The sequence below is a fragment of the Lynx rufus genome, unplaced genomic scaffold, assembly GCF_022079265.1.
Source record: "Lynx rufus isolate CCGP_SWC_20201006 ecotype Redwood Valley unplaced genomic scaffold, mLynRuf1.p SCAF_9, whole genome shotgun sequence".
NCBI classification, from domain to species: Eukaryota; Metazoa; Chordata; class Mammalia; order Carnivora; family Felidae; genus Lynx; species Lynx rufus.
Window position 1 is genome coordinate 83,009,748 of NW_025814897.1, and position 16,694 is coordinate 83,026,441.

The window sequence follows — 16,694 nt, forward strand, 5'->3', positions numbered from 1 at the left end:
TTTTGATTGTATGTTCTTTTTCTATTTCTATAATTTGTTTTTGCTCTATAGAATTTCCTACCTCTTTTTAGGAATTTAAATTGCTGTTGTTTAACTTATAAAAATGAATGCATAGATCATTGTTTTTCAGCCTTTTTAAACATGAACATTCAAGTATGTGAATTTTTTTTCAAATATAATTTTAAAAATATAAGTTTTGATGTGTTACATTTTCATTGGATGTTAAGTTATGCTGTACTTTTTATCATTGTTTAAAAATATTTACTAATTTCCATTCTTTCTGTATTATTTAGAAGTGTATCACTAAACTTCTAAACATTTGGGGACTTTCTAGCTATTTTCCTATTATTGATTTCCAATTAAGTTCCACTATGTTTAGAAGACACATTCTGTATAGTATCAGTTCTTTGAAATTTGATGAAACTAGTCTTATAGTCTGGCATATAGTCCATTTTGTACATATTCAGTATACCTTTAAAACTATGTATATTGTGTAGTTTTACAGTGGGGTGTTTTCACATTTCAGTTATATCAAAGTTGATAATTATGTATTTGGAGTCTTCTATATGTCTGCTTATTCTATATTTACTAAGAGTGATATTTAAAAAACTACCATGATGATTATGTATGACATTTTCCCCCTTACTTTTTTACTTTTCTGTCTCCAAGAGTTAAGTTGTTATTTATAAGCAGCATATAGATTTTAAAAATCTTAGTCTTTGAATTTGAATATTTAACCTAAGAGTATTTAATATAATTACTGTTATATTTGAGTTTAAATCTGTATACTATTTTCCTGTTTGTTTTCTGCTTGCCTAACCTATTCTTTGTTCCTTTTTTTTTTTTTTTTTTTAAACTCCTTTATCGTCTTCTTTTCTTGTTGTTTTTCTGTTTCTCTCTCTGGTTGCTCATACATTATACATTATTATTCTTTTTAAGGTTACTCTGGAGATCACAATATGCATAATTTGCTATTAAAAATCTCACGTAAATTAGTACTTTAATCTCTTTCTGGACACTGGAATTGCAAGAATTTTAAACTCGTTAACTACATTTATCACACGCTTGCCTCTTGTGCTTTAACTTTACATATATAAAAGGCACAAGAAATTATTATTGTCTTATACAGTCAGTATTCATCCAGATTTACCAATATGTTACACATTCCAGTGATCTTCATTCCATCATGTATTTTCTTTCTTTCAACTTGAGATTACTTTCCTTCTGCCTGAAGAAAACTATTTTTAGTATGTCTTTTAGTATGGGTCTGCTAGTGGTGAATTATCTCAATTTTCTTTATCTGAAAATATTTTTATTTCCCTTTCACTTCTGAAAAAAAATTTACCAGTCTCTTGGCTTTCATTACTTCAGTTCTGATTATTGCTCCTGTGAATGCAATATATCATTTTTCTTTGTTCTTAATATTTTAATTTCCCTTGTCTTCACAAATTCTACTATGAAGGTCCCACTGTTGGTTTTGTTTCCTTTTGGTTTTGTTTGTTTATGTATTTATTCTCTTTAGACTTTATTATGCTTTTTGAATCTGTGGCTTGAAACCTTGAATCATTTTGGAGTCTCTTGGTCATTATATCATTATAAACATTGTTTTTTTGCCTCATTTCCTCTCTCTTCTCCTTTGGAATTCCAGTTATACATGTGTTAGATTTCATTACCATGTTACATGTCTCTTATGCTCTGTTCTGTATTTTTCAAATCATTTCCTCTGCCTTTTTCAGTCTTAATACTTTCCACTAAACTATCTTCTATGTCAGTAGTACTTTCATGGTCTATTTTCTAAACTTACCTATTGAATTCTTAATTTTAATTCTTGTGTTTATCTGTTTTCCATTTGCTCTGATTTTCATTTTACTATTGTCTATAGAAGCATTTTTGGGTTGAAATTACTTAATTTATCCTTTCTTTTCTTGAGCATATTAGTTATCTTAAAGTTCATTCTAAGGACTTTATTCTATATTCTGTATGTCTGTTTCTATTATCTATTCCTTAAGGTATTTGGGCTTTATCTCTTGGTCTATCTAGTAGTTTTTTATTTGATTTCATACATTGTTTTTGAAAACTCATGGAGCTGTTTTGAGAGTCTGAAATGTATCTTCCTCCAGATATTATTTACTGTTGCTTCTGGTGGGCAATTCATCTAAGACCATATCATCTTATGGCAGTGTGTATTGAACTGATTTGAAACTGTATTGCTATCTTTGTGTGACTTATTTTTGGTCTACCTTTCCACGGGTTTTAGCCCTTTTGGGTCCCATCTAAAATTTTAGCGCTATTTCCTGGCCATATCCACTTAATAGACTCTAAGCTCAATCTTTGTCTCCCTCATCCTATAAGGTTCCCAAAAGTTCTCCTCAGTTTCATAGCCTCTCAGATTCTACTTGCAAATAAACAAAGGCCTTGAATGTCAGGCTCACTTGTTTGCACTACCCATTTATCTCCTCAAGTCTTAGCTGCTTTTGTAGCTGTCTGATCCCTTCGAACAGATAATTGTAATTCTCCAACTTTCCTAGGTTTTTTCAATGAAAGGGTTGTTCTGATCAAGTTAACTGCTATAGACAGAAATAGATGTTTTCAAATATATTGATTGGATTATCTTCTGGATTGTAAGCTCTGCAGTCATGGGATTTTATGTTTTATTTACTTATATCATAGGTGCTTAGAACAATGATTGATATTTAATAGTTGCTCAGTAAATATTCATTTGTTGTTTGTTTTTGTAGCCGAGCACTGGACAGTCTAATTTCTAACCTTGCTATGTTTACAACTCACAATAGCTATAGGACTGTAACAGATTAGTGAGTGGAAAAGTTATGAGGCCTGCCAAGCTATTATTCCAGAACAGGGGAGATTACTCCAGTGAATAAATGTTGAAAAATTTCATAAGAGATACAAATAACAATTACATTTTATCATTTCTAAAATGTGTATTATTCTAAAATGTACATTATGAGTTTGAATGAATGGCTAGATCAGTTTTTAACAAGTATTTCCTGAAAGGAAATACAATGGTCAGTAAATATAATGCTATCGAAGATTTTGAACAAATTATGCAAAGCAAAAATAATGTTTTTTTCATTCTATCTCTGCGGTATATGAAACTATTCTTTGAGCAAGGGCATCTTTTAATAATATTTAAAAGTGATCATAATTAATATGAAAATCAAAATATCTTAGATTACATATATATGTGTCTGCAAAGAGCTCTATGCGGTATGGTAAACATAAACATATCAAAAAGTTAACAGTTATCAACATCACTTATCATCAGAGAAATGCAAATCAGAAGTGTGGTGAGATATCACCTCATACCTGTCAGAATAGCTGGAATCAACAACACAAAAGACACCGGGTGTTGGTGAGGAAAAGGAGAGAAGGGAGCCCTCTTGCCCTGTTGGTGGGGATGCATACTGGCTCAGCCACTCTGGAAAACAGTATAGAAGTTTCTTGAAAAGTAAAAAAATAGAACTACCCTACAATAGAGCAATTGCACTACTAGGTATTTACCCAAGGAATACAAAAATACTGTTTCAAAAGGATACATGTACCCTGATGTTTGTAACAGCATTATCTGCAATAGCCAAATTATGGAGGCAGCCCAAGTGCCAGTTGACTGATGAATGGATAAAGAGGGTGTGACATATAATGCAATATATAATTCCAATATATAATGGAATATTACTCAGCCATGAAAAAAGAATGACATTTTGCCATTTGCAATGACATGGATGGAGCTAGAGAGTGTTATACTGGGTGAAATGGGTCAGTCAGAGATAGGTACCATATTATTTCACTCATATTTGGGATTTAAGAAAGAAAACAAATGAGCAAAGGGGAAAGAGAGAGAGAGAGGGAGGGAGAGAGAGGCAAACCAAGAAACAGACTCTTAACTATAGAGAGCAGACTGATGTTTACCAGAGGGGAGGTGGATGGGGAGGGGGGATGGGTTAAATAGGTGATGGGCAAAAAAAATAGGTGATGGGGATTAAGGAGTGCCCTTGTGATGAGCACCAGTTGTTGCATGGAATTGTTGAATCACTATATTGTACACCTGAAACTAATGTTACCCTGTACGTTGACTAAATGGAATTTAAATAAAAACTCAAAAGAAAAGTGAACAAGTTCTCAAACTAAAACGGTCATGGTGAAGTGGAAAGAGAAATAATAGTGGCACATCAAAGAGGTTGGAGAGAAAAATCTTTGTAGTCAAAGGGTCACAGCCAGTATGCCCTGCATTTGGTGGGCTTGAAGGAAATCCTTGCCAATGCTCCCAGCTCTTGATTGGCAGCATAGTGACCAACTTGTAAGAAGAGTATCTAAGGGAATAAAACAACGTGGAGCAGAGGAAGAGAAGTAACATTTCTTGAGGGCTTTTCTATGCCTAGGGCATCTTAGTAGGTGTTCTCATGTACATTAATTAATATACTCTTCACAAAAGCTCCATGACATTGGTACTGCTGTGTTGTTCACATAGTGCAAATGAGGAATCTGGCTCCAGAATCATTAGACAGTATGCAGCTAGAAGAAGGATGAAGTTATATATCCGATCTTAAATACACAAATCAAATGCTCTTACATCACCAGCCTCAGTACATACCAGTGCACCACAGTTTTTTGTAATAGAGCAGACCCATAACTTGTATTCCAAGTGCAGATCTTGCTGGAGTCAAGATTAACAATACCTAACATAGTCAGATTCAAAAATAATTAAAGAATTAGAAAGCTAATGGTCTGATTCAGTCTGAGTCCAGAACTTATTGAGATATTTCTTCCATACTAAGTTGAGTTAAAGGGGGGAAACTTGGGGCGCCTGGTTGGCTCAGTCAGTTAAGCATCCGACTCTTGGTTTCAGCTCAGGCCGTGATCTCACAGTTCATGGGTTCAAGCCCCGTGTCAGACTCTATGCTCTCAGCACAGAGCCTGCTTAGGATTCACTGTTTACCTCTTTCTCTGCCCCTCCCCTGCTTGCTCTCTCTCGCTCTCTCTCTCTCTCTCTCTCCCTCTCTCTCCTCCCAACCTCAAAAAAAAAAAAAAAAAACTTAAAAGGGGAAAATTTAAATAGCATGAGATATTAGGAACTGAAATGGAGAGAAATTAAATAACTTGTCCAATACCACAGGGTTTAATAAGTAGCAGAGCCAAGATTTAAACATAAACCTTATGCTGCAGTGTCCCCATTCCACTCTGCCACTGTTGTTTTAAGAAGAAATAAACCACCTCCTCTGTAATTTAGTGAGTTTGTGCATATACCTATCTATATTATGTGCTCTCTTTCATTTTTATATTCCTGTGTCCAGCACCTAATAGATAATCCTTATTCAGCAAATATTTGTTGAGTGCTGAATCTGAAGACCTATAACTATGAAGAGATGGCAAACATTAAAAACAATTAAAGTATTTTAATAAAAAAATCAGACAAACTAGGCAGATTTGTGGATCATGACAGGGTCATAATGGTAAGAAGTAAGAGATCTGAAATGGTACTAAGTAAATAGAAAGTTGAAAGGTATCACAGTATAGTGGTTGCGAACAGAGACTCAGTAGCCAGACCAGCCTGAGTTTGCATTCTAATTCTGCCACTTACTAGTCGTATGACTTGGATAAATAACTTCACCTCTGAACTTGTTTCTTCATCTGCAGATTGCAGGCCATAGTGTCACCTACATCATAAGGTTAGCAGGAGCTGAAATGATTTGATAAGTATAAAGCATAGGGTCTGGCACACAGAAAGCACTCTGGATGTTTGTTCTTACCATTGCTCAAATTAACTACATGTTTCATCCACTGCTTTGGCTCACTCTGAATTCCTATTTGGGAGGCCTAAGGACATGGTAAAAGCAGCCAGGGGCCCTGCTTTTTGCCTACAGATCAATTAAATTTAATGACTGGAAAATAGGCAGTACATTGGGATTCATATGAAATAATGTTGACGCTAATGTAAGAAGGACCTGGAGCCACAGTAAAAAAAAAAAAAAAAAAGCTATTTGTATTTTGCTCTTATCCTCTTATGGAATGTTATCACCTAGGTATGTCTCCAAGTGTACACACAAAATGAATGATTCAGGTTTATGATGAAGTGAACCCTGAATTCAGTTCACTTTAAGTTCAGTGAAACAAACTTGAAGTGTCTGGGTACTGTTCCTGGCAGCTTCTTAAGACATGTTAGTTCTCTTCTGCTTTCCATTGCTCTGCTTGTCACTCTAGTTCGTATGATTAGAGTTTTCTGCATATCCATCTGCTAGTTCAGTGTACCCTCATTTTTCACCACAGGGCTCCGGTAATGGATTGAAGATGGCCTAGTCTGTAGCCTAAGTGATAGCATCAAGTTGCCTTTACTACTACTCCTGATTTGATGCCTTAGTTTTAGTGACTGGGCTGGTTCTAATTACGTGTCTAAGCTTATTGTCTTATGCCTGAATCTCTTCCCTTATTCCTGTTTAGCACCTCAATTCCTTTACACTTGTTCCTACACGACTTGTTTTTTTAGGAAAAGTCTGGCCAACAGTTAGAGCCCGCCTATTTGCTGCCACATTTACTTGATGTGAACACAACTAATTCCCAATACATTGCTCTCTTGCAGGCCCCCTACTACCTCATGCTACCCCCTCCCAGATGATCACGTATTAGCTCTTGCCACACCCATATGGCAGACTCCTTGTTGGTCTCTGCCCAGAGTTGTATTTCTGGTACCAGAACCTAGCACCTTAGTCTTCCTCTGCATTCTAACATCAAACACCACCACTCACCACTGCGTATTTCTTGTGATGCCTGTAGAGGAAGCTACTCTGTAATATAAATTCTAACTCCGTAGAAGAGAATCTAGAGGGAATTTTTTTTCTCCTTCCTACTTTCAAATTCACTCCTAAATACAAAGAAAGTGGTACATTGTTTGCAAAAATGCCCACTGTAATCCCTCTCTTTTCTCTACATACTCCCTTGTAATGTATCTTTACTATTTTTATCAAGAGGTGAATCTGATTTTATAGCCTTTGAACCTGAATTGAGCTGTGGGCTTCCTTTGGCCAATGGGATATTAGAAAATCCCATTGGCATAATCAGAAACTTAAAAAGTACTTCTGTATTGGGGTTGTCCTACCTTGCTATTTTTGGAACTTGGCCACTCTGTGTTGAAGGTTGGGCTAGCTGGCTACATGGTAGAGACACATGGTTTACCCCAGCCAACTTCCCAACATGTAATTGAGGCGAAATGAGACCAACTAAGCCTCAGTCACCCACTATCAAAAGAATCACCCAGTTGAGCCTAACCTAAATTGTTGATGCACAGAATATGAGCTGATAAATAATTGTTGTTTTAGGCTAGTAAGATTTGGGGTAGTTTGCCACACAGCAAAAGTTAAGTGATTCAGAAAGAATCAAGACTGTCATTAATCATTTTCATGGACCATTTTTTGTTTTTGTCAGTTGTGTATGTTTCTATATTTGTTTATTATGGAAAAGTTCATTACTGTACTTGAGACTAGAGGCATATAATGACTTAAAGCATTTATTTAGTATTATTGGTGAAGGTGGAAGAGTGTTAAATCCTATGAGGAAAAGTATAATAGTGATGGTTTTCTTCCCTAGCCTGTCTCAGAGTTAGTCTCCAAATTCAGTGTTTTTTGAACATTTATGTTCAGACTTCTGAACATAAACATATGTTTTAAATTGTGTTGCCTGATTCTACACAAATAAGTCTTCTCTCCATGAAACTGAATATTATATATCCCTGGGCAGCCAAAGTACCTCTTTTGTATCAAGCATTTTATAAACCATTGGAGTTTTGGGGTTTTAATACCAAGATGGATAGGTATTCATGTTAACTCCAAGGTGTTCAACCCTGTGAGTTGGATCCACTTTTATAATTTGTAGAGTAATTCATCTCTAACATCCTTAAACCCTTATTATTAGACTTCATGTGCAGTTAGAGGAGTGATGATGTGCCACATTCAATCCTAAATCAAATACACAGTGAGTTGTAACTACTCTTATATCACCACCACAGTATATCCCAGTGCACCTTAGTCCTTTATAATAAACAGACCCATCACTTGTACTCAAAGTGCAGATGACTTGTTAGAATCAAGATTATCACAGAGAACCTCATAAATGGCTTCCAGCAACCAAGGTATTGTTGACACTCTACTGCTAAGCACTTTGGCTTTTCCTGGGCTTGGGTTGCAGAACCATTCTCACGTAGGATGTGTTTTGAGTCACAGTAGTATTCTGCTTACATCCTGGGGAGCCTAAGGTGATGACACACGATGATGACAATTTGAACAAATTGTGCATTTTTAATTATGGCTAAATGTCCTGGTTTGCCTCTATTTTTTGTGACCATCATGATCCTCCCTGGCCAATTCACACTTTCTGTTACTTGTTTTATAATCCTTGTGAAATACATATGCAAAAAATACTGAAAATTAAAATTTGAAGGAAGGGAGGAAGAAAGAGAAAAGGGGGCATGGAATGTGCCTGTCCAGGAAAATTAGCCTGAACATAATTGTATATATGAAATAATGCCCCGGGGTCTGAAGTTAAGGCTGAGTTTTCATTCGACAGATTGGTCAGTAAACATTGTGGATGGTTTTTTGACTGTGAGAACGATATAATTCTGGAAACATATAACTGATTTCAGCATCAGAAAACTCTGCCTTAATGATCTGCCACATGATTTACTTTGTGCTATTGCCATGTGGTTACTTTTGTTCCCATGTGACATTTTTCATACTTGTGTTTTACACTGAGTTTTGTACCACAAGGATTGCATTTTTATTATTTACTAATAGTCAGGCATAAAACTGTATGAGTACTGTGTGTTAAACAATTATGTTTGAGGGCACCCAAGAATGCAAACACTCCTTATAAGATGTTACTTGTTATTTTACAAGTATGTTAGCTTCAAGCAGGATAATAGCTGTAATACTAAGGAATTAAGACTGGGAAGGAGTGATTTGTTGGAGGTTTTGCTGAAATATAAAGAAGATTCTGTGGTTAAAGGTAATACCTGGATCCTAAAGGGTTGTAGAGAATGTGTAGGGCAGAAATTATACTTAGATCCGCAACATTTGACAAAACAAAGCTATACAAACACGGTGATGGAGGAAGCTTAGCAACTGTGTACAGGAAAAAAAACTGAAGGGTATTAGGTACCATAAGGCAATGGTGTGAAATCAATTCTAAAATTATTTTGATATCAAGTTGCGTTAATATAGTAACTACAGTAAGAAAAGGCCAGAATTGACTTTATTCCATGCTGATCATTATAGAATTTAGATCAAGGGGCATAGGCAAACTGGAACACATTCAGAAAAGAGCGTCTAGCATGATAGATTTTCTTTTTTAATGGAGAATATAGCAGAAGAAACAAGAGTATGGTTTGGAGGAAAGAAGACTTAAAGGAGCATGATAGTTACAATAGTTATGATGTTTGTCTGCCATAGTAAGAGAAAAAGCATTTCTAACTGGCTTCAATAACAAACAACTTATGGGTTTATGTAACTCAAAAGTTCTAAGACAAGTTGGGGATTTTATTTGAGGCTCAATCTAGTGGCTGTTTTGGCCAAAAATGGTTACTCTCTCCTTTCTTTGGGTCAGGATATTTGCTGGCAACAGTCCAGGCAGTGTGCTTCTTTCATGTCAAGTGAGAGTCTGAAAAACCTTTTTCTTCCTATATAGTTCATTGAAAGAAAGAGTAATTTTCTTTTTCTAAATCCCTAGGAAATATCTCTTATATCTCACCGGCTAGAATTGTGACATATGCCAGTCTCTGAACAAATTATATAGGCTTGGAGATGGTATGTAAATTAGGATGGCTAATCACAAATCTACATCTTTTTTTTAAAGTTTATTTATTTATTTTTGAGAGAGAGAGAGCACACAGAGGAGGGGTAGAGACAGAGAATCCCTAGCAGGCTCCATACTGTCAGTGCTGAACCTGACACAGGGCTCAGACTTACGAACTGTGAGATCATGACCTGAGCCAAAACCAAGAGTTGGATGCTTAAGCAGCTGAGCCACCCAGGCGCCCCCACAAATCTACATCTTGAGCTAAGATACTACGTCTGTCAAGATTCTCAGGAGAAATAGAATCAGCAAAAGATACCCACATACACACACGCGTGCGCGCACACACACACACACACACACACACTTACATATATTGTATTATATATTGATATATATTATAATTTATAGACTATACATAAAATATATTTTTATATATAAATTGTATGTGCAAGTATATTTATTTTGAGAGAGAGTGCATGTGTGCAAGCGGGGGAGGGGCAGAGGAAGAGGGAGAGAATCCCAAGCAGGTTTCACCCTGTGTGCAGAGCCTGCCGCAGGGCTCAGTCTCACACCTGAGTGGTCACCATGTGGGATGATATTAAGATTTGGTCACTTGAGCAACTGAGCCACCCAGGCTCCCCCAAAGTGAACTGATTATTAACCACATCTACAAACTACCTGCACAGCAACACCTTGATTATTGTCTGATTAAATAACTGGGTACTGTAGCCTAGCCAAGTTGACACATACACCATCATAGATATAATGAGTCTCTTCCAAAATACATGGCTGAAATTTTGAGGTCCTGTTGAAACAGAGATTGGCAACTAAGAGGTAGCCAACAAATATCCCTTACAATGACCAACAGAAGAAATGTAAAAGGCTTCCATGGTTGTGAGTTTTCAGTTGTTTTACATAGACTGACACCAAGAGGAAAAATTGTAGAAATAGTGAGGAAACAGCTATCAACTAAAAAATAACTAAGAAAACAGTAGTGAGTTCTTATTATTGGCACTGTTCAAACACGGACCAGGGGATTGTGGTGTAAGGCCTTAAAATTAAATCCCAATATTATGTGTTCTTGACATCTGAGGAAAACTAGGAGATCCTCCAGTGGACCAACCAAAAATTGTCCTCCTCACTGTACTCCCACAGATAAAGTCCCTGAGCCAAATGACCCTTGTTAACAACATCTGCTTATCATTGAAAAGCAGGTTTCAGTTCCCTGCCCATGGAATTACTCAGACAAGACAATCACTTTCATGGGAATGAAGGGCCACCTGCTCTTTTGTTAGTATAAAACCTACATCCTACAGCCTCTGCCTGCCCATTCTGTCTGTGAGTACAACCCCCTTGTAGCCATGCAGGGCACATGTTGCCCTCCTCCCCTGGGCTGTAAGTGTGTGTGATTAATAAACTGTCAATCTCATCTGTCCAGTGGTCAGGTGCCATATTTCAAGCAATGAATGTCCATAATCCTAGAATGGGAATCCTTCCCTCACCAATGGGGTGAACGGGAGGTGGCTAAAAAATAACTGCCCCCCCCACCCAGCCCATTCAACTGTGATAGTGGAGAGGGAAGAGATTCAAACATCAGTTAAATAATTGGAATAAGTGATTTGTGAGTTGCTTTTCAATCCCATGATTCTATTTTTTGTGTTCCCAGTATTAGTATTAACATTCATTTTATATTTTCCAAAGACAGACATAACAATCCATCTTTCTACGATTAGCCCCCATCAGGTTGTTTCACAGACTATTCATTTGTACATTTCTTCCTCTCATTTCAAAGCTCAGAAAACCATGCTTTATTAATTTTTATATACCTTCAATTAACATAATGCCTGAGAGATAGCAGATATTCAATGAATTTTTGGGGAGTGAATCTGAGAATCACTTTCTCCATTCGAATTTGGGAAAAAATTACCAATGAGCAGTGAAATTCTCCTTAAACATAACACATAAGTAAACATCATAAATACGAATTCCCCAACACTGTTGAAATCCAAATTCACCCTATCCACCTGTAGATGGAGGGAATGAGGTCTTGGGAGAGTTGCCATTTTTTTTCTCTTCTCATTCCCCATCCAAAATGCATACCAGTTGCCCTAAGGCTTCCGAAGAACCCTGCAGGCAGCATCTCACTTTGTGTAGGAAGGAGAATTAGTATAGCTGCAAGGTGATCCCAACTTCTTGCCTGTCTATTGATTTTGAATGCTCCATTGACTTCAAAATCCCTGCTGAAAGCTAAAACATGCTTCTGCAAGAAGGTATTTATTTTAAGCATAGTTTCATGCTTCAAGTATGCAGCTACACAGTACCCCTATCCTAAATTATGGGAAAAATATGGAGAAAGCTAAAATGCTTGGCTTGAAGATGTTTGACATATCTTTTTTCTGTGATCTCTACTTTATTATTTGTTGTAATTAAATTGGCTTACTCAAAAATTTATTTTTTCCAGTTTTATTGAGATAGTAATGCAGTGCTCGCTTCGGCAGCACGTATACTAAAATTGGAGATAGTAATGCATATAGCACTGTATTAAGTTTAAGGTGCACAGTGGAATGATTTGACCAACATATATTGTCAAATGATTACCACGATAAGTTTAGTTAACATCCATCATATGTATTCACTGTATTTATCTGGACATTTCTACCTTTTAACCACCTTCATCAAATTCTCTTTTTCCCCATCTCCTACCTCTGGTAATCACAAATCTGATCTGCCTTTTTTTTTTTTTTTTTAAATCAGTTTGGCTTTTTTCTCTCTCTCATTTTTTAAGATTTCACATGTGAGATCATACAGTATTTGTCTTTCTCTGTCTGATTTATTTTACTTAACATAATGCCCTTAAGGTCCATATATGCTGTCACAAATGACAGGACTTCCTTCCTCTTTTATGGCTGAATAATATTCCTGTGTGTGTGTGTGTGTGTGTGTGTGTGTGTGTGTGTGTGTGTGTATGCAGCTTCTTTATTCATCTTTTGGTGGACACTTAAGTTGTTTGCATGTTCTGGCTATTGTAAATAATGCTGCTATGAAAACAGGGGTGCACATATCTCTTGAACAGAATGTTTTCATTTCCTTTTGATATATTTACAGAAGTGGAATTGCTGGATCCTATGGTAATTCTATTTTTAATTTTTTGAGGAACTTCTGCATTGTTTTCCATAGTAGCTGCACTAATTTACATTCCCACCAACAGTGCACAGTTCCCTTTTCTCCACATCCTCATCAGCATTTGTTATCCCTAAATTTATTCTTTTGATAAATGATATGTGCTTTTTTTCCTAACCTATAGATTTAAGATTTATTTTTTTTAAGAAAAAAGTGAATGACCTGATCTGACAAAGGGATTTTGCAAATTCAATGACTTATTGTATACCTTCACATAGGTATACAATAAATTACATTTATTAGCAAAACTAAAATTACATTAAATCACCTCTGGTGTTGAAACCAAGGATGTAAAGTTTCCATTTCCAAATGTCTTTATGTAGTACTAAACATGTGGTTGGTGTAAATATATATTGGTTAAATAAGCTAATAATAGGATACACTTCGTTTCATTGATCATAGACCTTAAGAATTTAATATAACAGAAGTCTTTTCTCCCATCTCCTGGGTTTATTCACAGTAAACAGATCCGAGCTATGCTAGGCCAGTTCAGCCAGGCAGAAGCCTTATTAATGAAAGCTGGAGTGCAGCCAGGGACTTTGGATGGAGTTCTTTTGGATCTTGGGTGTTCCTCCATGCAACTTGATGCTCCTGAAAGAGGTTTTTCCCTTCGGAAGGACGGCCCCTTGGACATGAGAATGGATGGTGGCAGGTGAGTATTGATAAAGCATTTCTCCTCACAACAAGAAATCAATTTTGCAAAAACACCCTGAATTTAATTTCCTTTTAAGACTGCAGAATTCCCATCACACGCCCACACCTAACACTATCCATACATAATAAATCAGTTTTGTTTGCTACTCATTATAGACTTTAGTGTTTCTCTAGATTTGAGATTCTAAAAGAAAAATCATTGCTGTCTTTACACAAAATAGTGAGGAGGATAACTTTCATACTAATTATCTTTTTTATAGATACAATATGGGCTTTTAGACTGCTTACAATATTGATTAATGTGAATCTGAAACAATGGATCCATTTTTATGCAGGCCCAACTATGCCTCTTGTGAGATGTAAAAGGAACTCTATTTAACACATATTCTTTTGAGTCCTGCATGAAATGCAGGATTCTAGGGGTCAGTGATTGTGTGTTTTGTGCTGTCTCTTGTATAGTCACTTTTATTTAACATTCTCCAGGGAAATTACAGTTTATGGTACTGTATCCACATAGTACTATATATAGGACAGCTTTACACCTCCTGTTCATTCCTCACCACCATGGAAATACTAGTTTGTTCTCCATTATTCCATTATTCAAATAGGTACATTTGAACACAATGAGGCTCACATTCTAGTAAAGTATAGGATAAGTTCTTTTAAATCCAAATTAATTTGTAAAGCTTAGATTAGCACTTGTCTCTATGCCTAACACTGGCTTAGGGACTGAACAGCCTGTTCCTACAAAGCTTAACCACGTTTTTCTCCCTCATTTCATGTCCCACCACCACTGCCAAATTATGTATCATGGCCCCTACCTTTGGGAACCTTATCTTCTAAGAGAAATGTTAGATTTTCTTATATCTGAATAAGCAAACCATTCTGTTACTCTTACTAATCTGCAATTCTAGACCTGCATAAACATTTCTACTGAGACAAACAGGTTTTCCAAAATTTCTTACAATCTATTCAAAGGACCTATATATAAGAAATTTAATGTCCAATTTAAGTCAGCAAATTCATATTGAGTTGACTTTGACTTCTTTTCCCACAAACTTCTTTGTCCAATGCTAATTATTCACAGATAGCCTTTTCCCCATGTTCTGATATGACCTAGTAACTTGGATTGTGACCCATACTTGCTGGAACCTTTTGTTCTGAGTCTTATACCTTCTTTTTCCCAAGTTGGCATTCATTGAATGAAGAATGTGATCATAAAAGAAAATAATGAAAATCCTTTAAAAAGCAGTGACTAATAGTAAAGGTCAAATATCTTTTCATGTTTGGAGATTGAGGTTGTTGTGCAGAGGTAATAAAATGTCAAGCAAATTTCTGCTGTTCCTATGTCTTGTTAAGGAGGATGCCTTCTGAAATACAATGAACAAAGCTTCTAGTTAATGGTAGTAAATCCCTATATTGTTAATGTAAAAACTTCTCAGCAAATTGTAGTTGTGAATCAGGGTTCTTGAGGTTTTCCCCTAAGAACCTGAAAATAAAATTTTCCTTAAACATTAAACTCTAAGTCAATACATAATGGATGAGATTTGAGTTTAGCAAATATATCTTAGAAAGCAGGGTGGCTTCCAGGTAGATAGCCCAGACTGTATAACGTAATCAAAGATATTAACAGATCTGAAGAAAGTATATGGCATTCAGAAAAATGGAGTTCATTCACATGAATTCGTAGAAAAGGAGAATCATGGTAAATATGTGCAATGTTTACCCAAGTGGTGTCATGGGGAGAGGGAGGCCACACCAAAAAGTATGGCCAGTCAGATCCTGGAGGCTGATATATCTGTGGTGAAGGTGGACACAAGAGGCTTTCTTAACCTGTTCCGTTTATCACTAGAATCTTACAGCATAGTTTAGTTAGTTCACAGCTTCAAGTACTTGTAGGTCTAACTGTTGTTAGTTGTATTCTTCCCTGGAAGTTAATAAATAAATTTCCACTTATGTTAATATTTTCCTTCTGTTAATGTAGTCATTTTAAATCTCTGGAGAACCGTTAAAATCTCTTACCTGTTAAGTTGGGGGGGTGGGGCAGATTTTGACTTCTTCATTATGAATGCCTACCCTGATGTGTCTGCTAGCAGCCTGTCAGCTTTTCATAGCGTTGCCCCTTTTGTCTTGTGGAACAATGGAAACTTGTACATTGCTATTCAATGTTAGAATGAGAGTAAAATAAAATTATGCCCATTATTCACTGAACTCTATTTGAGCAAAATGCTGTTTTAATTGTCTCACTTAAAAGTAGAAAGGTATTATAAAGAACTGCTAAGTCCATCTATACTAATCTTAGAGTTATCCTGGTAGAGCTGGACTTTGTCCCTTGGGTCTGAATTTACCATCATTAATAAGGTTTATCTTGATGCTCAGTGGTTTTGGGCAGTTGAATGCACAACTAGGTAAGATCTAGCAGGGATTTTGTCAATGAGGCCAAGAATGATGATGGGAAAATTTAGGAATGGGCAAGATCTAGGGGACATGCACATTCATTGACCTTCTCCGTGTGCCAGACAATCTACTATCTGCTTTACAGCTGCATGCACCCTTAATTCTCCCAACAATCCTATGAGTAAAGCATGGTTACTTTCATTTTACAGGTTAGAAATTGAGGTTTCAGTAAGTTAAAAGTCTTACTCAGCGTGAATAGCAAGTCAGGTATTCTAATCTATGTTGATCTGACTCCTCCTCATTGTTGTTGTTGTTGTTATTATTATTAGCAGAACAAAGCCTATTGAGATGGAAACAGGACTACCTTACAGGATGTTCATTGGTCTGGGGGTGTCATGGCAGCTAAAAAAAATGAGGCAGATCTGGAAAGCAATGTTGCGCTTTCTCTCTCTCTCTCTCTCTCTCTCTTTCTCTGTCTCACACACACACAGTGAGAGCGAGAGCGAGAGCGAGAGAGAGAGAGAGATCATAACAAAATAGGGGACAAGCCATTCTCCTGGAGGCACTAGATATGTTAACAAGGTTCAGGTTATTATTTTTAAGAAGGGATTTTCAGGTGTTTCTTTACAACCCCCCTCTTAGGCCTTAAAGCTCTACCATAT

The 16,694-nt window shown here is 36.4% G+C and overlaps 1 protein-coding gene across 1 annotated transcript in view; it reads left to right on the forward strand.

Annotated features, from left to right (window-relative positions):
* Window positions 1–16,694, forward strand: part of METTL15 (methyltransferase like 15) — a 188,632-nt gene that overhangs the window by 134,980 nt on the left and 36,958 nt on the right. The window contains exon 4 of the mRNA XM_047071890.1: window positions 13,442–13,633. Within this exon, the coding sequence (XP_046927846.1) occupies window positions 13,442–13,633 (192 nt within the window). The remainder of the gene's footprint in view (window positions 1–13,441; window positions 13,634–16,694) is intronic.